Raw genomic sequence first — 23892 nt, 5'->3', positions numbered from 1 at the left:
TAAGAGGTATTGAGTTTAAAAAAGAACATATCTACTACTAAAATGATAGTGCTTTAAATCTTGACATATCTAAATTCTAAGAAATAAAAGAAACAATACTACGTACTGTGAAGTAAAAAAAAGAATGAAATAGTTGAAAGTTAGAAAAATAGAACTTGATTCTTGATATCAGAAAAAAAAAACATTATTTCAATTTATTTGTTGTAATGCTTTAGAACTTGAAAAGAATTTTTAGAAAAATAGTGTAATTTAAATTTATGCCATTTCTTTCTCTCTTATTTTTAGAGAATAGACAACTTAGTAAGAGGGGAAAAAAATATAAAGCACGAGTTTTATTATGAGAAAGGAAAAATACAAGTATTAGAATGTAAATTAACTATCAATCACATTAGCTAAATAGTTCTCTTTTCTTTTCTAATAAAGGTCCTATACTTTTTTAGCATAAAATTTCATTTTAAGAAATATAACCATAAACCTATCATTAATTTAAAAATGGGCCCTTAAAATATGGGGAAATATGATGTTAATAAAAAAATCTTACATAATAAATGTCAGTTATTCTCACAATCACATTTACCATCCCTTATCTGTTAATGTAATTTTTTTTGTTGGGGTTGGGGGTTTGGGGCGGCAGGGGGGGGGGGGGGGGGGATTGGGAGGGTTTATGTCATGCATGAGAAGCAAAACTTTTTAGTAACTTAATTATTTATGTGCCACTTCCTTTCAATTCCTAGAAATGTGATTTTAATTACATGTTCTAGTATATCTTTTTTTGAATCCAATTAAAAGAAGCAGTTGAAATATAACAATATTTTGACTTATGCCTAAACTAAGGCCCCGTTTGGACATGCAATTTGGATATTTTAAGGAGTATTTTCTCTTATAGACATAAAAATCTCACAAGTTGTGAAAACTATCAAAGCATTCTCAATTCTTATATAATCTTACTAAATGAGCAAGTCATAGTTCATAACAAAATTAATATGCTAATTCATAACAACCGGCTCAAAATTAATACTAGAAGACCTTTCTAAAAATACAACATCAATTGATCAAATTTTAGTTCAATAAATAAAATTAAACTATGGGTCTTTTTTTTACAAAATTAAAAGGTTGGTAGACATAAATAAAGTTTGGTGGAATTTAATGAGATTGGTAAATGATTGATGGGGGTAATTGGTAAAAATATCTACCAACTTATGGGTTTTATTTTACAAAATATAAACTTATGGGTTAAATTTTATATTTTAAAAAATTGAAACCATGGTTTCAAACCCCAAATCATGCCTTTTTGGATGATTTGGGGTTTCAAACCATGATTTCAATCCATGCGTAAAAACGCATGTCCAAACGTTGGTTTGAAACCGTGGTTTCAAAACTCATGGCTAAACGCCTACTAAACACTTTTAGAGTCTGAAAAAAATTATAAACTTTTTCAGCGTCTCTAAGTAGGCGTTTGGACATGCGGTTTGAAACCATGAGATGAAACCAGCGTTTGGACATGCATTTCATCTCATGGTTTCAAACCATGGTTTGAAGCCGCAAATCATCTAAAAAGGCATGATTTGGGGTTTCAAACCATGGTTTCAAAAAATTTAAATATAAAACTTGACCCATAAGTTTATATTTTATATATAAAAAAAAAGACTCATGAGTTGGTAAATATTTTTAACAATTACTCCCACCAACCATTTACCAACCTCATTAACTTCCACCAACATTTATTTATGTCTACCATGTGTGAGGATTATATTAAAGAGTAGTTACATTACTATTCATGTTAAATTTTCGTTTTTATTGAACTAAAGTTTGACCAATTGATGTTGTATTTTTTAGAAAGGCCTTCTAGTAGAATATTAATTTTGTTATGAACTATGATTTGCTCATGTGGTAAGATTGTATAAGAATTGCGAATTTTTGATAGTTTTCACAACTTGTGGATTTTTATGTCTGTAAGAGAAAATACAATTTAAAAATATCCAAATTACATGTCAAACATGATTTGAAACCATAATTACAAACCATGATTTGAAACCATGATTTCAAGCTATGGTTTCAAACCATGTCGAAACGGCTCCTAAATAACCCAAAGACATACATCATAAGCACTTTCAAACGTCTTTAATAACCCAAAAAACAGATCAGGTCACATGTTTTGTCTACAAAAGGGCTTTCTCTATCTTCATATCCAAAATATAGTACATTAGCGCTAAAATAGGAAAATTTAATGCCCTTTTATGTGGGCTCCATATGGCACTTTTGGAATGTTATAAAAAGCTTCATCATTTAAACAAGTTCGGTCACAAATAAATAAAAATAAATTAGGACGTGGAAGTAATATTTCAAACCACAGCGAAGATACTATTACAAAGAAAAATTTGGAGCAAAATCTCTGAAATTATCCAAAATGATAAGTTAATGAATAAATCGATCTCTTACTAATTTGAGATTTTAGAAAGACTAAAAAATTACACTAATAATGTACCTTATGAAATACACAAGAGGATTGAGAAAAACAATAATTACTTGTCAACCACTCAACCTAATTAAGTATGATATTCAATTTTTGGACTCTAAAAATCTTCCTTAAGAAGCCATAGGACCCTACAGGCTAGATATGATGGAGATACTCTTATATTTGATCTTCAGTTTTGCTTTGGTTGTACTCAGGTTTTGATCTCTCCAAGTTTTTTTTTTTTTTTTTTTGTAATTTTAATTTAGTCTGGCGAGTTGCACAACTTGATTTTGTCTGCGGAGTTTTAGGTTTATGCCCCTCTTGGATATAATTTTTGTACGAGGTAGTGACCAATAATGCCTAATCTCAGATACCACAAGTTAATATAGCCGAGTGAAGGTTTCAATAAAATATTAAAAATATATTATAATAGGTTAAATAATAATAATATTTAATTCCTATACCCCGGTCAATGTACAAATTAAAATCCAAAAGAATTAAAATTTTAATAGTAGTAGTACTCATCAAATTGCTGTAATATCGGCAATGCCGCGTTTGATGGTGTTGCTTATGTGAGGTCGGACGAGTAAGAACAAAATGTCTTTAAAAGTGCTACAGTAGTAGTGGTTGTTATTATCTTGGACATATCCTCATTTACCACACGTACATTAACTATGTAACTCATATTTAGTTGTAAGTTGTAACACCATTTCAATGGCAAAATGCATTTACTGATGCACCCCTTTAAGGAAATGACTTAATTAAATTATAATCACCAACAATATCAAATTGTTTTATCACTAGACAGACTTAAATTATAGCCACCAACAATATCAAATAGTTTTACCACTCAATTGTAGAGTCAGAATTTTATTAAGAGGAATCAAATTATAAAGAAATAAAAACACGAAAAAATAAAGAAATCTAACATGCATATACTAATATATATATATATATATATATATATATATATATATATATATATATATATATATATATATATATCTGTTTACATAGTGTAATTTTTTGTGAAGGAATGTATTGACACCCCTTAGACAAAAAGAGGCTCTGTCACTATTTACCCTATAAATATATTTTTATTATGTAACCGGTCATGTACCATGTTTTAATTTGCATACTGACCAATAATTGCTACTAAAGAATATTTATAATAAACTTTTAGGGACTTCGATGATATAATTTTTTTTTATAATGTATACTAGCTAATTAAACTCGTAAATAAAGTGCATGTAAGAAAAAGCGGTCTAAAAATCAGTCTACCTTACTCAGCATACGTCAGCCACACAATCATTTATCTCTCTATGTTGTACCTTCCACATGTCTAAAAACCATTCACACCATTGAATTCTCACAATAATGCATGTAATTGTCTGATCAGTTCAGTCTATAAATACTAAGATGAAGTAGTAGTCAATTGAAAGAAGAAATTGTAGTAGTGTTTATAACTCCTATGAAAACACATATATAGAAGAAGAAAAGAAAGATCTCATTACTTATGGAGGACAAGAAAAATAATAAGTCTTCATCCTTAGCCTTCCCTTCGCCGGAAAATGGCATGTACGACGAAGAAAAACAGAGCTCTGTCAGTGATTCTCCGGCCAAAACTAGCCGGAGAAAACCTGGTGGATGGAGGGCTATGCCTTATGTTCTAGGTGACTATATATCTTCTTAGTTTCCTTTCAAAAACTTCTATCTTTTTCTTTTTTATTATGGCGCTGGTATTCAGGTCAACTTGCACAAATCTCAATTCTTTCATCTTCACGTCATATAGTTAAGTATTGGATACATGTTACTTCGTCTCAATTTATGTGACACTATTATTTTTTATCTGTTCTAAAATGAATGTCATCTTTATATATTTAAAAATAATTTAACTTTATGAGATGATTTACAGCCACACATTTATATAGAATTTGTTTTGGATCATATATTTCAAAAGTCTTCCTTTCTTTCTTAAAGTTTATGTCAAGTCAAATGATCTAGTATTTTTTACCAGCTCATATACCGACAGTGGCATAAATAGCAAAGTGTGTTGAAGGGATTCAAATGAAGCCACTCATCGAAAGTTACACTATATTTATATATTAGAAATTGTTGTATCACCTGAATAGTTAGGTGTATTCACTCACGATGCCAATTTGCATTTTTCAAATATCTTTGTTAGAATTTCTGACTTCACTTTTGAGTATTGTTAATGACTCCGCGTCTTTGCCTACCAAAGGTTAAGCAGGGAAAAAAAAATTACCTGTGGCTTTTTGGTCCGTGTCGAGCTTTAAAATTTGAAAAGCTTCTTTCTAAAACCAATTTCATCTCAGTATCGGCTCAATGGAATTAGTGACTTAAAATCAAATTTTAATAAGAAGTCTCATTTAATAAAATTAATTTTTATATACGACACACGTACATCTCGTGCGCCACTCGTTCATCTCGAGTTAAACATGCTTACTAAGTTTTGTTTCAAGTAAGTTAAGTGCTTACACAGAAAATTTTCAAATGACAGGCCAGCTAATAAAATGTTAAGTTTCTTCGAGTGTACGGTTTTCTTTTTTACATATTTGACAATTGACAAGTGTTGAAGGAATTGTCACATTTGTTTTCAGATGTAAACACGTAGTCTTTTTGGCAGGTAATGTTGGGTGATTAATACGTTTTGTTGTTATTTTTTGCCAGGAAATGAGACATTTGAGAGGTTGGCATCAATAGGACTATTAGCAAATTTCATGCAATTTTTATTAACAGTGTTTCATATGGACCAAGTGTCTGCCTCCAATGTTCTTAATATATGGTCTGGAGTTGCTAATTTCATACCATTGCTCGGTGCTTACATTTCCGATGCACATATCGGTCGATTTTGGACTATTGCTTTTGCCTCCGTTTTTGAAATGCTGGTACGTTTTACTCTAATTATTATTACTCAGCTACTTCTTCCGTCTCAAAATATTTATCATCGTTATTAAAAATACTTATCTCAAAATATTTATTATTTTATTTAATCAAGACAAAATTAAGCAACTTTTTTCCATTTTACCCTTTATTAATTAGCAACATTTAAGAGGTTCTCACCGTTCATAGAGTAGATATTTATTAAGGAGATTCTACTTAACATATGTTAAGAGGGTAAATAGTCAACATATACTCTTATAAATACTTGTAAATGCTTAAGGGACGTATAAATAAATTAAATATTTTGAGACGGACGAAATACCGTATAGTAATGCCCTGGTAGTATTACCTGAACTATAACGTTTATTTCATGGGTCCCTTGGCTTTTGTTATTTTGCTACGTTGCTTCATTAATACCTCGTGATTTGCACTTTTCAAGGCTATGTTGAGATAATGCGAGATATGCACTATATTTATTTTTTCGGATACGAGGGATCCAACTAACCATTTTCAGTGTGCATTCTGACATAAAGTTTTTAATATTTTTGAAAAAAATGCTCATATTAATAAATTACATAAAAAATGCTATAAATCATAATAATTAACAATTTAAAATTCGTAACAAACTATTAAATAATTATGGTAAAAAAAGGTATTCTTTTGTCTATTCAAGTAGTAAATAGGATACATAAAGTGGAATAAAGAGTAATATTTACTTTATATTTTTTCTCAAATAATATCAAATGTACGCATATAATTTTTCAACAAAGCGATGAGTGATGACGAATGACATTCTTTTGCTTTTCGGCGTGAGTAGGGATATATATCACGCAATTATTGCACAAAATGTCAGTTCCCCAGAAAGGACAAAAACCTTTGCAATTACTACAATTATTAAAGTATGCTTTTTATTTAGGTTGACACAGGACTATAGTGGTCTCAATATCCTTTATCACTAAGTAATTGTGTTTCTTTCGTGTAGCTTTGGTCAATAGCTCCTGCCACTATCATTTAAAGATATATGTACCGTTAGCTTTAAAAAGTTATTACACAATTATGAATTTTAACATGTGCTGGCAGATTAATTATCATTTTTACAAAATTATCGATTACTTATTTTAGATATCTGTCGTAATAATTAATTTATAAAGTGACTTAGTAATGTAAATAGTTTTCTCAATATCAAAATTAAACTCTATATGTTTTCATGTAAAAATTTTGCCAATTTCACTCAAACTCTCATATTACCGGTTAATACTTATCAGAACTCTTGTCCGCTTTTATTTTAACAGGGAATGTTGACATTTACGTTGATACCTTGGTTACCTCAGCTGCACCCTCCTACTTGCAATGTGGGCCAACAATGCAAGGGGCCTAACAAAGCACAGATGGGTTTTCTAGCTATGGGCCTAGGATTTTTGTCCATTGGGTCTGGTGGAATAAGGCCTTGTAGCATCCCATTTGGTGTGGACCAATTTGATTCAACAACAGATGAAGGAAGAAAAGGAATTGCTAGCTTCTTTAATTGGTATTACACTTCATTTACAGTAGTCCTGATAATTTCACTTACACTTGTGGTGTATATTCAAGATTCTGTGAGCTGGGTAATTGGATTTGGCATCCCTACCGTGCTCATGTTCTTGTCTCTCATTTTATTTTTCATTGGGATGAAAGTATACGTTTATGTGAAGCCCGAAGGAAGTATTTTCTCGAGCATCATTCAGGTTTTTGTCGCGACCCATAAAAAACGCAAGCTTAAGCTTCCAGATGAGCGTGAGAGTAACGGGATCTTTTATGATCCACCGATACCAGAAGGGTCTATCGTGAAGAAACTCCCTTTAACCAATGAGTACAGGTGATGCATCTCCTGCAATTTAATTTATTGGCTTGACATTTTATTTAATTGTTACTTAGATTCAGCCTATCAAATGTTTTTTAAATTATGGAATTTGGTAAAACTTAACATTGACATAGACTAGAGGAAATGACGAGATGCACGTGCGGCGCACAAGATGCATGTGTGACGCATGAAGAAGCTAGTTTTATGAATATATTTGAGATATCTTATTAAGATTTGGCTTTAGGCCACCAATTTCATTGAACCGCTCCTGATTACTATTTTTAAACTAATGAGTGCAATAGGAAAAATAGTACTCCATTAGCTCAAGTAAAAATAATATTATCGCTACAATTAAAAGACTACTCAAAAGCTAACTCAAATTAAATTTTAATAGTAAGAAGGCGAGTAATCTGCTATAGTTGGTTAGATTACATTAAGTATATTACGTATAACTTAAATTCAGTCTATATTAAGTTAGCATACTCTCGTTCAAAATTAATAATTATCCAAGCTAGATATTCTAATTTCTCACTTAATAAACTAATTTTACTCAGGTCCTTGAACAAAGCAGCTATAGTGATGGAGGATGATGTTAACACTGATGGAACTCGTTCAAATAAATGGAGGCTATGCAGTATTCAACAAATAGAAGAAGTAAAATGCCTTCTCAAAATTATCCCAGTTTGGGCGACAGGGATCATTTGTTTCACAGCCATGGCACAACAAGGGACATTCACGATGTCACAAGCTTTGAAAATGGATCGTCATCTCGGCCCCAAATTCCAAATTCCAGCTGGTACCCTCTCTGTTATATCAATGATCACTGTAGGAATATGGCTCCCTATCTATGACCGACTAATCGTGCCATCCATGAGAAAAATCACGAAAATTGAAGGTGGGATCACATTGTTACAAAGAATTGGAATTGGCATGGTTTTTTCAATTTTGTCTATGGTTGTCGCAGGGTTAATTGAGAAAGTGAGAAGGAATTCAGCTATAATGAATAATAGTCCTGACGGAATTGCACCTATTACAGTCATGTGGTTAGCACCACAATTAATACTTATGGGATTCGCCGAGGCTTTTAACATTATTGGCCAAATTGAGTTTTACAATAAGGAGTTTCCAGAAAATATGAGTAGTGTGGCTAATTCTTTGTTTTCTTGCACAGTGGCTGTTGCAAGTTATTTAAGCAGTTTATTAGTGAACATTTTGCATACAACTACAGGGGGACATGGACATCCAGATTGGTTAACAAAGGATATTAATGCTGGTAGAGTTGAGAATTACTACTATGTTATTGCAGGATTAGGAGTGTTGAATTTATTCTACTTTACATATGTTGCTCGTCGATATCAGTACAAGACTAGATTAGTCGTTGATGACGGAATTAAGTCTGATGTTCATGAACTTCATGACATGAAGTATTAAGCAACTTGTTTAGTTGCATATTAGTGCATGATTAGTATATACTAAAAGTACTTAGTTTATTATAGGATATACCTAAGTTAAAGTCCAGACTTAGATAAGAGATGTATCAATGTGCATAAATTCGAGAATAAGGGATGACAAATTGATCTGATGAAAAGTAAGATTTTTTTTTTTTTGGCTTGTGTTTACAGGTTTTCTTTTTCTATTCTTCTTTTTGTGATGGAGTGACAACAGACTAATTCTAGAATGCTGCCAAACATAGAAGAAACATTTCTACAATTGACATGGATGCATGAGCGACGCACGGAATACACAGAAGCTAGTTTTTTAAATTGTCACGACCCAACCCCGTAGGCCGTGACTAGTGCCCGATCTGGGCACCCAAACACATTTATCAAATGCTATATCCATATTTATCCAACGCATTCAAGTATATAGCAGAAGCCGACAAGGCTGTATTTCGAAGTTAGATAATTTCCAGAAAAATTTCGGCAGAATTTCCTTTGTTTTACAGCCTATCCAAAATAACCCTGCGCACAGAAAATACCAACAAAAGACCACACAGGGCCAACAAAGCAGCATTTAAACATATGCGGACCGGCCGCCGCGGTGAATGGGATCGCCCAAACACAACATATACCCGCATCTGTACAGAAAGACCCCAACCCACAAACATGTCCACAGACCTCTAAACAGACCGACAGAATCATATGACGGGATAGGGCCCCGCCGTACCCATGAACGAGAATATATATATACAGTAGTGACAGACTATACCAAAAGATGGGCTCTGGATAAGAGAGCGCTCCAAAATAGCAGAATAAGATCCTAAGCGGACGGATCAGCAAACCTGTCGTCTGTACCTGCGCGGCATAAAAACGCAGCCCCCGAAGAAAGGGGGTCAGTACGAAATATGTACTGAATATGTAAAGCCTGGATTACAGAAACAGAATCATAACTGGTACAGAACGTACAGAAAAGTGAGTAGAAAATCCAAAGTATCAAATACATATTTCCAAAACATGCAGAGTGTTTACAGAAACATATGTCATATTAAATCCGGCCCCTGCCAAGGGACTCGGCAGACAGAACGTGGCCACCCTCCCGACGCTGGTGCCACAACACAGAAGAATCAGAATAGGGGCATAACCCCGTAACATAATAGGTCATATCAAATGGCCATAGCAAATCATATCAGAGTAAGCGTACATGGCACAGCATACTCCACAAACCCATGTACGCGTATACCTGCCCCCTCACATCGAGGCACGGCGAACAATGCAAAGGATCACGCTTGACAACATATCCTGGCCCGGGCTCAGTGTGGGAAACATTGGGGCATCCACGAATGGAGTAGTGAGAGACTAATGCAGTTAAAATATCATAAATGTTTCCATAGACTCGATGAGGCATATCAAAAACAAAACAATCCAATGAAGTCGGAAGGGATCATAATAAATGAGTTTCGGATATCATAGTGAATTACAGAGTATAACCTTTCTGAAGTCGTTCCGAGTGTCAAAACAATTTATCAGACTTAATGGAATATTTAAAACAATGTTTGTTAAGTAATTAGAATGGTAGTCAAAACATTTCTTTCAAAAATCGCTCGAAAGTAAGACTAGAGTACAATAAGGGCAAAACCGGGAATAGCGGGCCCACCTCGGGACAAGCAAGGCGGTGGGCTCAAATTACATATTTTAAACTTATGGGGTCACCTACAAAGGTTCTACGGACGTTCTATAGCTTTCCAAGTAGTTTAGGGAAAGTTTGCATGATTTTCAAGAATACAAACCAAAAGGGCTCAATCTTACTGAAGGAAAAAGCGAGATTTTCAATTGCGGATTCCGATGGGCAGAAAATCTTTCGAAGCCCGAATCCGATTCTAATACACTTAGGCATGCCAAAAGAAGGATCGGGGTAGCTTTACATACCTTTTGAGCTTTGCACGCCTATCCAAGCTCACTCCCCGTTTCGTCGAAAATCTGCAAATGGTCACATTTACCAATTGTGAGTTATTGATGCTACGAATGCAACTTAACTCGTATTTGTCTACTGAAATTTCGGCAGCACCTCCCCTGTACATATAGCATCCCCGAGAATTCAACTCGGCTCAAAACCATCAACAACAACCCAACAACAAACATCAACAACAACAACAACCACTATAAACGCAATATAACTTATTTAGCCATCTTTTCAATACAATGTCATAACCTTCACTTTCAAACTAATCTCAATGATTTCACATTCATCATCAATCTAGATCACCACGACATAGTTTAGCAGCATTTCATATCGTTTCCTTAAATTATACACACGATATACATAATATGCAAACTTTCCGCCAAAGTCATATTTCATCCAAAGCTTCTAATCTTTGGCATACATATTCATAACATGTTTCCAACTTCCAAATCTATCAATGATCATTATAATTTAGCAACCTAATAACTTCATTTACATAATGTCGTAAAATCGTACTAAAACGACATAAGCTTCTACATTCCATTTCAATACAAACTTGTATCATTTTATCTCCATATACATTGCAAGCATCATAATAACACAACTAACACATTAAACAAATTTAATCCATTTCCATCCCACACACTCCAAACCACACGGCCAAACACCACCTTACCAACTTCAACTAAATTCATTCCCAATATGCATTTTACCACAATCACAACTAGAATATAACATAATTTCAACTCACCATAATTATACAACATATATACACACACGGCCATATACTATATCTCCTACCCACTTTGCAAACTTCCATTTCTACATACAATCAATTCATTTCTACATAATACAACACAAACATGACTTCATAACACAAGAACAAGGAATAATTCTTACCTTTTTCCTCACTCTTCTTCACTTGAGTGTATGGTCACTTTGATGAATTTAATGCCTCTCTCTCCAAACCAACTACACCAAGTTGTAAAGGGACTTTAAATTAGTGAGAATTTAACAAGAGAATAATTTTTTAGGCAAGATTTTAGAGGGCTAATTTTTCCATGCCAAACCCGAACCCCCCTTTTTTTTTTCTCTTCTTTCTTACTTGCTTTTCTTTCTTGCTTCTTATCTTAAGTCTTCTAAAAGATAAGATGAAGATGATATATAATATATATAATATGGTCCCATAGTTAATTGATCACATGAAAAATGTTATAAGGCCATGGGTTGGGCCACCCCATGGCCGGCCATGCTCCAAGATTTGGGCCTCAATTTTTCCATTCTCATTTTTGAGCCCAAATGGCTTATATATCATATTTGTAATTGTCGAAACTAATTTCCAAAATTCCAAATTTGCCCTTAGTCTTCCTCGACATCTCCACATTAATATTCTTTCATGCACAACTCTTATGTTAAATAAAATCAACTATAACCTTATTTCTTACAAGTCAAAATTATTTCCAATTTTTCCAAAGGTGTGAAAACACGGGATATAACATAAATATAGGATATGCCTAATTATAAATTGACTTCTTGGAAAAGTTCAGATGTTAGATGAGAGTTATGCATGAACTTGTACAAATACGAGAATATTGAGGAAAATTGATCTACCTAATAAAAAGTATGATATGTTTTTGGCATACTTAGTATTGCTTATTCAGTTTTGTTTTTCATTCTCCTCTCTATGATTGAGTTGGTTATGGACTAATTGGAAGATGTTGTCAAACAGCGAACAAATGGTTCTATTAAACATACTTAAAATATTATGTTACAATATGTTCTAATGTATCACGAATTTGAATCTCAGTATTCCTTTATATATTCGATCTTGTTATTTAGATTTCGATTCTTCTTGTTAATTCTACAAGAATTTTTTTAAAATTTAAAGCATATTGACGAAAAATATATATATCTAGCATTTCCTTTTTTCCTATATCCTTTCTTTGTTTCATTTGAGGTATTATTATTCAATTCCTTTTGAAACTTGAGAATTAGAACGTAAGTTAAGGTGGAGTGTTATTTAATAGCTTAACCTATTTTAGGTAAAACGCAAGGAGGAAAAAAGGGAAAAATGAGCAGTGAGAATATATATATATATATAAACCTCATTTCCTTTTTTCCTATTCTAAGAAAAACATTGTATATCAGTATTTCTTACATTGTTTTTGTTTGTAATTCTTATAAAAACCTCATTTTTTTTCATATCCCAAGAAAAACATTATATAGTAATATTTTTTTGACGTTGTTTTGTTTGTAATTCATGTTTATGTATCCAGTCCAACCACAATACATGCAGTTTATGGAATCCAAATTAAATGAAAGGGAAGTACCAATAATTTGTTCATAACTATTTAAACTAATTAAGTGTTACATTATACCACAGAAAGCTTTTCATTTTCTATACTTCATTACATTCTTATTGAATGCCAGATATAAGTAATTAATATAAAATAACTCCCTAAAATGACCAAAAGCCGTTTTGATTTTGCATCATGAAAAGGAGATAATACACAACAGGCAATCATTCTTTTGCACACAAAGGCCTTTCTTTATTGCATCACCAATTGCACGTCCAAAAACTGCAATTGAGAATTGATATAAATTTCTCAATATTAGTGGCATATCTAAACATAATTAAATAGAATAACAATTCGAAGAAAAATTAATGTTTCAAAAATCTTAGACTCGCGTGATGTAGATAGGACTTTCAATTAGTTGTTAGACATATTTTGTAGTTTACAATTTTTTTTTATGTAGGTAATAGGACAAAGAAAAATGAAATAGGAAAAAAAGGAGAGGAGGAAGAAATAAATAAATAAATAAATAAATAAATAATAAAAGGGAAGAAGATGCTAACCCAAAAATTCCAAAATAGGAATATTGTTATAAAATAATAAAGCAAGCAAGAAGAATATTTCAGAGAAAGAGAGAAGAGAGGGGAATTCTTTATTTCTTCTTGTTAGGGCTTCATTTACAATAAAGGGGAACCTCTATATTTATAGAGAAAAAGTGACTTGATCCCAAAGTCACTAATCCTAATATTTCTCCTAAAGATAGACATCCATAATAATAAATAATATTTATAACACTCCCCCTTGGATGTCTATCTGATAGATAATGTGTCTCGTTAAAACTTTACTAAAAAAAACCCGGTGGGAAAAATTATAGTGAAGGAAAAAGAGTACACATTTCTAATAATACGCCATTTGGTTGCCTCATTAAAAACCTTACAAGGAAAAACTCAGTGAGACAAAAACCTTGAAAGGAAAAGGCGTACAACGCGTATTAGCTCCCCCTTGATGAGAACTTCAATCTAAAAACTTGAATCTTCACATCTCAATCTTGTGCACCATTTTCTCGAAAGTTTCAGTTGGTAGAGACTTGGTGAATTAATCAGTCATATTATCGCTCGAGCAAATCTCTTGCACGTTGATATCATCATTCTTCTGGAGCCGTGTGTGAAGAACAACTTTGGTGAAACTTGCCTTGTGCTTTTATGAATCCTCTCTTTAGTTGGGCTATGTATGCTGCTGTCAGTCTTTGGATAGAGTTGCATTGGTATATAATACTAGTTAACTTAACCACGCTTCGCGCAGTAATAAAACATGTCACTAAATTTTAAAATAGTAAATTATTATGTCAGAACAAAAATTCTTAAATGGAGTATTCTTTTTTATCTATTCTAAAAGGTTAGTATAGGTGAAATTATTGTTTAATGTTTCTTTAAAAAGCATTTTAAAGGAAGAAAAGAATCAAGAAAGATCGATCATTTTACGTGCATATGCTAATAACTTTGAAAACATTGTTTTTTACTTTGTACATTTGATAGTATGTGATATAAATATCAAGAAGTTTCCCTATCATTAGTGAATTAAAATTTGAAGCTTTCACAATTTTCTCTTAATTCGAAATTTAAAATATAAAAACAAAGAAGAATGAAATTTCTCCCTTTTTTTCTTCATTCTTTCCGTGCTTCCTTCCCTATATTGCTATTCATTCACCTGAATTGAGTTTAACATTAGAATCACTAACATAGCCAAGAAAAAAAGACAGCAATTTTTTTTTTTTTAAATGAATTAAAGAAGAGTAGCTCGTTGAGAAAGGATACCAGAGGACAAATAGGTAATTAAAAGAAGCAACACAAGGACTCCGATCCAACTAACACAAGATATTAACTCAATTTACCTACGCCATTATTAGAGAAAACTATTCCCATTCCAAGACAACACCACATCAAATATACATTGAATTCAAAAAGAAACGGAGGGGGGGGGGGGGGGGGGGGGGGTAATTGACCGAATAAAGGAAACGGTCCTTGGATTTTTAACTGAAGCTGTTGGTAACGTAAAACCCTTTAGTTAAGCAATTATAATACGAAAATCCTTTAACATTGCATTAACTTTTGTAGCAATGACTAATATATATTGTGCTAGTTTTTCAAAATATAAAATTACTAAATAATTTTAATTTTAATTTATTAGAGTTCATAGTATATATATTAAGATATTGTTATATTATTTACGAAATATCAGTAGAATTAGTAACGTGAAAGTTGAGCGATAGTTATGTTTGTCAACTACAGATTTTAAACTTTTGATAAACATATCATATAGGAAACTTGCTTGTATATTTTATATGGAAAAAGTAATTCTAACAAAAATTAATTTTCAATTTTTGTTTTTCATTCAGATGACATTTTCAAGAAATCATTAGAACCCAATTATGTGAAACTTGCCGTATAACCTATTAAAATAAGAATGCCTCCCTCTTTTTACACTATTCTTTCTCTTAAATAGATATCATACTTCAATTTACAACAAACTTTTGTTAAAACTCTTCATTAATAAACTTGTTCAAGAAATGGATATTACATTTTCCCTCTAATCCTTTTCCATTTAGAAGAAATTTGCAATCAAGAAAGGACTGAGGGTCAATTATAGAGCTTAAACTGGAGAAAGAAAAAAATATAAATAGAAGTAGGTAATACCTTGCTAGTTGTTCTGCGGGAATGATAATGGATGTTGCTATCTCCATAATGTCAGTATTTGTAACCACTTCAAGCAAACATCAGATGGTAAAACTGAAACATGATAAAAATAGTGTAATAATTGCTTGTTATGTAAGAGTTTGGAAAGTATAATACATGTAAGTATATGTAAATTAAAGCAGTAAATACTTTCATATTGAAACTCCATTTCTCATGATCATGTTAATGTACCGGAGGACTTGCATTTATTTAATTTTAACATCACATTTGAAAAGGCATCCATTACAGGAAGCAATTGGGCACATGATGACATAATAGCTCCTTAATATGAAAATACTACTGTAAATTGGTATTTACAATTACCTACCATCAACATGTCAATTGTTTTTTATATTAGAAAACACTAAACGTGAATACGAGAAGATAGGGACGTGAAATAATATGGGAAGATAGGGAGGTGGAAAAGTGTGTAACTGATATGACATTATAATGTTCATTGAAATTCAATAAATAGGTTAAAATATGTTAAAAATTTAAGAAAGACTACCAAATATAATAACCGATATGTGATTCAATGACTTTATTGATTAAATAAGGTAGAATATGATTAATTATTAATCAGAAGAAAATGAGGGAAAGATAGAGAAAATCTCAAAAAAAGGAGAAAAAAGATAAACACAATTCTTGGTCATAGAGAGGTGTCACATCACCTAGTCTATGCCTCGTTTTATATTATATATAGATATAGATTTATTTTCACCACATATACTTAACATATTATTTGTACACCTTTTTCTTCTACGAATAATTACCAAGGTAAGCACTATTAAATACACAACAAACATCGAGATCAAAAAGATGAGAAATTGGAATTTAGACGACAAAATCGATTTTGTAAATCTATAGTCATGAGTACAAACGTTTTGAACTTTCTATATTCATTCATATGACTTTAGCATAAGCACCGACATGATTAGGGTATTTACGCACTTACTGTTACTCCCACATTGTGTGAAGCCATTCTTCAACGATTACCCATATTATTGGCAGATAATTAGTAATTTCAACCAACAACAAAAATACCTTAATGTAACAGAGACAACATGCAGATATACATAAAATTTGTATATTTACTGAAAAAGAATAGATGGCTTTTTATACAATAAATCAAATAAAGGCATTAATATTAGGTCCTACGCTTAGTTTCAAATATTTGTTTTCCGATTAGATGGTGACATTTGATTTAATATAAATGATTTTTTATAAAACCAAGATGCTAATAAGCATAAATTTACTTGAAAAATAGGGAAAGAAATACAGAGAAAAGAAAAATAAGAACAAACTGCGTATTTATTAGCCTCAGACATCTCTTTGAGTGCATCTACCGGAACAAAAGCAAAGAAAATGAAAATTCAAAACATTACAATCAATAAGCACATTCAAAATAAATACAAAACAAGTAGGCACAAAGTGAAAGACTATTTCCACTAACAAAACCAAAAAAGGGTAAAATAAAGCCACGTTGATAGGATTAGTGTAAAAGGTGATAATGAGACAATAAAAATGATGCTGCTAAATGGACCAAAGTAATTATTATAATCAACTAAGTTTAGTGTGAAACAAAAATATCCAAGTTCGATTTTCAATTGACATATATTGAGACACTATCTTTAGATGAAAGAAAGAATAGTTGTACAAGAAAAGAAAAGAGAATAAAACTTTGTGGCGTTTCGCTTCGATGTGTAATTAACATCTAAATTGCACTTCATTCCTAAAAAGTGTGTTGCTGAATATACATATATATATATATATATAGCACTTGCAATATGCAAAATTTATGTAATGTATTAATACTGCTGCATAATGCATGAATAGGAATTAATTGTCATTAAGTCCATGTTATAGTGCTCCTACGTGGGTTGACATAATGCATGAATAGGAATTAATTGTCATTAAGGTCATGCTATAGCGCTCCTGCGTGGGTTGTTTTAGGCTAAACGGTAGATTGGACTTTATTGCAAAGTTTTATCATAAAGACAGCCTTGGTGCTTACTGCTACGTGGTTAATTTTAATATTTATTTTATAAGGCTTTTATTAATTCATTTACTTAGTAGATTATGTACAAAATGAACCAAAAAAGGAAAAAAAGGAAAAAAAAGATAAATAAGAATGCTAGTCATAGAGAGGCGCCACATCACCTTGTCTATGCCTAGCTTTATATTATACATTGATTATTGAAATCACTTCCAAGTGCATTTCTAACTTGCTTTATAAACAGATGTTACCTTTATATGATTTGACTGTCATGTAGAACAACATCGCATGACTATAATCCCTCATAGTCATAGCAAAATATATAAATGTATTAATTGCATAAAAATATGGCACTTCAGGATCAAAAAATTTTGCGAGTTTCTCATTTCAACTTCTTTCAACAGATAATATACTGCTTTTGAGAACTCTTCAAGAGTTTCAATAATATTCAAGTAATCAACTTGCACCAACAATATGACAGATTTTGATTTTCACAAAGACGTAAGGATAAATAGAGTCATTTGGGACCTTAGTTAATTAGTAAATATTCATTAAGGTGATAAAATCGCGTTCACCTTGCTTAATGCATATAAGAATTATGAACAAATTTCTACAACATGTATATGTTTCAGGCATTTAAAATTCTTCAGGAATTTTCATATAATTTTGTCAAATAATGCATATAGGCTGTGACAACATCTATTTCTATTTAAATATGTGACATTTTCTGGTGTCTGGACAGCAGGTCTAATAAGCTTTGCGCTTAAGAAGATGTGTCATTTCACTTGATAATAATTTCTACATTAGCATGCTTTAATAGATGTAGAATTTAGATCCTCACAATCTTTTACAATATTGCGCTATATTGTACCAAAGATATCATCGACGATATATCATTTGTATCGGTTCGTAATGTGACATAACTTATTGAGATCTCATCACTTTCATTATTTTAGGTACCGAAACCTCTCATGAGGTTTCATGAAGTGTTATGTCGTGTGCTCTTCAAGAGCACATTGCCTCCTTATTATGACCATTTTGATCATTTGCTCCTCTCCCTTTTCAAGGGTTATTTCATTTGGAACCGATTGATCTGTCATGCTTCATGCATGTTGTATACTTTGTCCTTCGGGGACATTACTATTAATAGGAACATTTTGGAGATGAAATATGAAACTAGTTTTGGGTTATCAAATGTTTCTAGCATTTAACTTGAATTACTTTTTGAATGAGGATCATACTAATGATAATTCATAACATATTTCCAACCTACTTATTCTCTCCCCCTTATGTTAGAAAAACTAACATATATCTCATCTTCTTTGGGGGAATCCATTAGAAAAACTAACATATATGCCATCTTCTTTGGGGGAATCCATCTTTGTGCATCTTGGTAGATTAATTAATCATATACCACACATAAAAAAATTGTTAGATGGAAATATATGATTCCTAACCGTGAACCAATTGTGAGGAGAGAATTTATCATAATTTATTGGTTTGAAGCATACAAGTGATGTTGTATACAATACATCATATCTTAGACCAGCATATGAAGCTTTGTTCTCATAAGCAATGGTTTAGCTATTTATCGGGGGCATTCAACGCCAAACCAGCTTTGATATAAACCAACATTAACAAGATGAATTATCTTGATTACATAATCTGAAAATTGTGCTCTCAACTCAATTATTTTGAGCAAGTAATTTTGCATATGTCAAACTGCGGGTTGACAATAAACACACACGTGACCGTCTTATCAATGCATCTATTTAAGATATCAAATAACAGGTGAACGGGCCCATATTCACCTTTTATATTTTTTTTTTCAGAATTTAGCGAATTCAATCCCAACATTAGCCAGTATAATCAACTTATCCTGAGAACAAGCAACAAAGATAAATTCTTGAAGAATCTTCTAGTTCTTCAATATATGTCAAATACTCAATCATCTTTGAATCGGGATGGCCGAACCGCTATGCCGACAAATAAAATTATTTATACTAGTAAACTTCAAGTTTACCATGCCATGTGCTATTTGTCTTAGTAAACTTCTGGTTTACTATGACATGAATTATTTTTTTGTACCAGTAAACTTCTGGTTTACCGTAACATGTGATTTCATCATGGTTATACTGTAGTATACGTTGGAAAATAAGGAGTGTAACCTTTCACATAGATATTTATTACCCACCATGATTTTGTAGATATTTGATCATCCCATCATTAATAGCTACAATATGATAGTCATTTACTTTAGTAAACTTCGGGTTTACTACTTGTATTTTGATCATAACAACTTTGAAGATAGGATGAATGCCATAATAATAAATAAACTCTTCAGGTGCTTTCAATTTATTTTTCATAATCAGATATTTTGAACACTACTGATGTCATGATTCTTGTATATAAACAATTAGGTTCTTCTGAACCTTGATTATTACTTTTGTACTACTAAATATTGCTTAGACACCGCAGGTGTCTAGAAAGAGAATTTGATTAGGTATTTCTGATGTCATGAAAGAAAACGGTTAGCGAGTGGACATTTAGAAATACTAAATTCATAATTGAATTTTAATCTGAACTTGCTTTGAGAGTTATCCATATCTTCAAATGAAATGACGTACGCAAAGTAAAATAAATACACATTAAATATTAGTACTATTAGAAAGTACAAAGTAAAAACTAAGTAATATAACAAACCAATGGTTATATTCTGATGAGAACCAATACAGACATGTGATATCAAATGGACTAATGAATATAGTACAGTTTACAGGCACACATGCAAAACATTCTTTGGCTGTGGATATACACCATAAACACATAGTGATAGCCATAAAATAAAAATGCACAGAGACTATAAAACTTATAAAGAAATGGTTTAAGATATATTTCACACCTTTCCTCCCATAATTTCGTAATGGTCTAATTAACAAAGTGATGGACACTTCCACATCATATACTTAAAGTTTCAAGTCCTTGTTTTCATCAAATAGAATTACATCCATCTTGATAAAATTTCATCAATATGATAAAAAATAATGACTAATTAATAAATCCTACTAGGATATAATAATTCACTTTTCTAACTTTAAAAGATTTGCATACATATAGTACTTTTTAAAGAGAATCCTTTTATGATGTATCGAAGACTTAATATAATAATATCTATTTAATGAAATTGGGTAGTGACCCATATCTCCTTATACCAGAACAAAGGATGAAAACACAGAAATTATTATGGTTCTTATTAATGTATCTAGTGCCTATGTGGTTTAGGCTCAATCCAAAACAACAGTACGTACTACTCGTGGTTTACACGTACCTTAATATTCGACAAACAAATAATAGCTGTGCACTTGGTTTTGACATATTATTAAGATTATGCACTACATGACATATTGGTGTACTTCCTCGAGGGAAAAATATATAAATTTTTATTTCCTTCAGGAAAATTAAAAGCATATAGTAGAAAACATTCAACAAGATATCTGCCATCTTTTGCCTTAAAATAAAATTGACCAAGATGTTTCTACGTACGACAAATACGTGCAACAATGACTTTATACCACAAAATAACATTTATATTCTTTGTTATTTTATCTCTTCAGGAGGTGTTGTGGTATTTCTTTATTCACTTCGGGGAATGAACCTGGTCACTTAGATGCGCTTTATACAGAATTTTCAATAGCTCTTTTTTTTTCCCAACCACAAGAAGATATTGCTTCAAATGATTTCTCATATATCTTACAACTTCTTTTTGCTTCAGGAGAAAATTTCAAAGTTTTACTTCTTAAGGAGTAATGCAAAGTTTAACCACTCGAGAATAAAGTTAGAAGTTCTACCAACTTCGGGGGTAAATTTAAGAGTTCACTACTTTAGGAGCAAATTTCAAATTAAGTCTTACTACTTCGGGAGTAAACTTCAAATTTACTACTCTAAGTGTAAATTTTAGAGTCTTACTACTTCGGGAGTAAACTTCAGATTTATTACGAGTAAGAAAATTCAGAACATTTCTTCTCAATTATTCTACCTCTTTTGAAGGTGAGTCGTGATATCTTCACAACCAAGTACATGTTCGTATTTATAGGCTTTACAATATTGTCACATTCACTTCAGAGAATGAACTTGTATATGTAAGTTGTTTCACTCACTTCAGGGAACCAAATCACATGGACTTGCCTCAACAACATCAAAGTTACAATAACTTACAACTTCTTCTTATGATGTTGCTACTTCAGGAGCAAATCGACGCATGCGTATAATTTTTTTTTTAATACATCTTTAATTGTAATCACAATAAAATTATTATCACCTCTGGTGATTATGAGCATAAATAAATTTAGTCTAATGAGACTTAGAATTTATCGTCACTTCTGGTGATCGATCATATATTTCCTTTCACATTATTGTTCTTCAGGCACGAGTGAACCAATTAGGTTCCTCAAATCCAATGTACAAAATTAAATATGTTACTAGCAAGTAATGATAAATTTATTAAACCAAGAACAATCATAAGGCTCATATTACCTAACCTGCGTTGGCCACCTTAACCATTTGCCACATAGTAATATAACTTAATAAAGCCACAGATCTCATGAAAGATTGTAATCGTACCTTATTCGTGCGCTGGACCATTCACCTCTACAAAAGGATTTATCTTTCTTTCTCACTTGATTTTCAGTAACATCAAGCTCTCAAATACGTAGTATTATTATTGACCAAACTCCAATAAAAGATTAGAGACTCGTGTTGATAACGTTTTATAAAATAATAAAGCAAGAACAAGAATATTTGTAGAGAAGAAGAGAAGAGAATAATTCTTTATTTCTCTTGTTAGGGATTCCTTTACAATGAAAGAGAACGTTTATATTTATAGAAAAAAAGTGACTTGATCCCAAAATCAATAACCCTAATATTTCTCCTAATGATAGACATCCATAATAATAAATAATATTTATAACAAATATTACTTTTCCTTTTTCCCTTCTCCTTTTCATTTTTTCTCTCTTTTTAATTTTTCCTTCTTTGCTCCACTCTCTTCCCTTAATTCGTTACATCCCTTCACCAAATAAAGTCTCTTTCTTTTTCTCCTCCCGATCAACCTTTATAATAATATTTTTAAAATTCTGCATACTCCCTCTGCACCAATTCATGAGGCACAGTTTGAATTTCGAAAGTCAGACAGTTTAATTTTGATCGTAAATTCGGGTATGGAATTGTCAAGTTTTTGAAATAAATTTTTTACATTCAAAGTACTATAAGTCACAATAATTGACAGTTCAAAATATTTAAAAATCTATGAAAAAATTACGCTCAACGAAAAACTTGTTTGAATCTAGAAATCCGATAGATGTCATATAAATTGGGAAGGAGGGAATATTATACAATGCCTATATTTAGTTTACAAAGAACGAACCAAAGAGGAATTATCCTTCAAAATGTACTGTCAAGACAAGTGAAGTGCCCTCAAAACTGTGTTTTGTACATAAGACTCCACAAAGAAAAAAGGCTTACAAAAGACATCAGACTAAATTACACAGAGAAGCACAATCATCGGTCCCCCAAAATTTCAGAACATCATCACATTATGGAACAACCATTACTTTCCTCTTGCGGCTGGACGACAGGTCTGTTTGACTATGATGAGTTATATATAACTTGTAAGTGAACTCCGATATGGATCGAGCCCATACGGGGTTTACATCCATTCAAGAATTCAAGTCAGAAAACTAAATAGCCAGTAATATGTCAAAAGAAAAAGAGGTTTCACCACACTTAGTAGTTAGTACTGTTTAAATGCAAATTATGCATGGCCCCAATAGATTAGTAAATATATATATGTAGCATTTAGATCTTTCTCCTCCATAATGACCATTAAAGGGATAGTAACAGGCATTCTGGAAAAGGCACAGCTGCATATGCAAGGGTGGGAATAGTAACAGCTATTCATGGAATAACGTAATGAAGACAATTAAATTTTGCTATAATTCCATAAATATATTAATTTTGTAGCAGAAAAAAGAGCTAAAATGTCAAAAAACTGAGAAAAAAGATAATACAAATCTTGGCCATAGAGAGGTGCCACTTCACCTTGTCTATGCCTAGCTTTATATTATATATAGATATAGATTGAACCATAAAAAACCCTCCGAAGCCCAGCAGCCCTGCCACTTAATGTAAAGAAGAGTATTAAAGATCTCAATTATCTTTGTTGAATTATCTTAAGGAAAAGTATGAATTAATTAATTGGTCATTACAAGCCTATT

The 23892-nt window shown here is 31.8% G+C and overlaps 1 protein-coding gene and 1 long non-coding RNA gene across 2 annotated transcripts; one reads left to right on the top strand and one right to left on the bottom strand.

The window, feature by feature from the left end:
• Window positions 1-3863: 3863 nt before the first annotated feature.
• Window positions 3864-8803, top strand: LOC132641502 (protein NRT1/ PTR FAMILY 2.13-like). The gene is made up of 4 exons (XM_060358527.1): window positions 3864-4128; window positions 5147-5364; window positions 6652-7214; window positions 7754-8803. Exons 1-4 carry the CDS (start codon window positions 3972-3974, stop codon window positions 8628-8630), a joined length of 1815 nt encoding a protein of 604 aa, XP_060214510.1. The 5' UTR covers window positions 3864-3971; the 3' UTR covers window positions 8631-8803.
• Window positions 8804-9065: 262 nt separating this feature from the next.
• On the bottom strand, window positions 9066-11714 carry LOC132641503 (uncharacterized). The gene is made up of 3 exons (XR_009582868.1): window positions 11499-11714; window positions 10565-10615; window positions 9066-9493 (listed from the first exon to the last, which is right to left on the bottom strand). It is a non-coding gene; the product is annotated as an uncharacterized LOC132641503 (long non-coding RNA).
• Window positions 11715-23892: the final 12178 nt, after the last annotated feature.

This window comes from Lycium barbarum, chromosome 5 (genome assembly GCF_019175385.1).
Source record: "Lycium barbarum isolate Lr01 chromosome 5, ASM1917538v2, whole genome shotgun sequence".
Classification (NCBI taxonomy): Eukaryota; Viridiplantae; Streptophyta; class Magnoliopsida; order Solanales; family Solanaceae; genus Lycium; species Lycium barbarum.
Note: the sequence above shows the minus strand (reverse complement) of the source record. Positions and strands in the feature narration are given on the sequence as shown.

Excerpts from the sequence above, each read along its gene's own strand:
- LOC132641502 (XM_060358527.1), top strand. The coding sequence starts at position 3,972 with ATGGAGGACAAGAAAAATAATAAGTCTTCATCCTTAGCCTTCCCTTCG. Across the intron at positions 4,129-5,146 it reads GGCTATGCCTTATGTTCTAG|GAAATGAGACATTTGAGAGG; the intron begins GTGACTATATAT and ends ATTTTTTGCCAG. Across the intron at positions 7,215-7,753 it reads CCTTTAACCAATGAGTACAG|GTCCTTGAACAAAGCAGCTA; the intron begins GTGATGCATCTC and ends AATTTTACTCAG.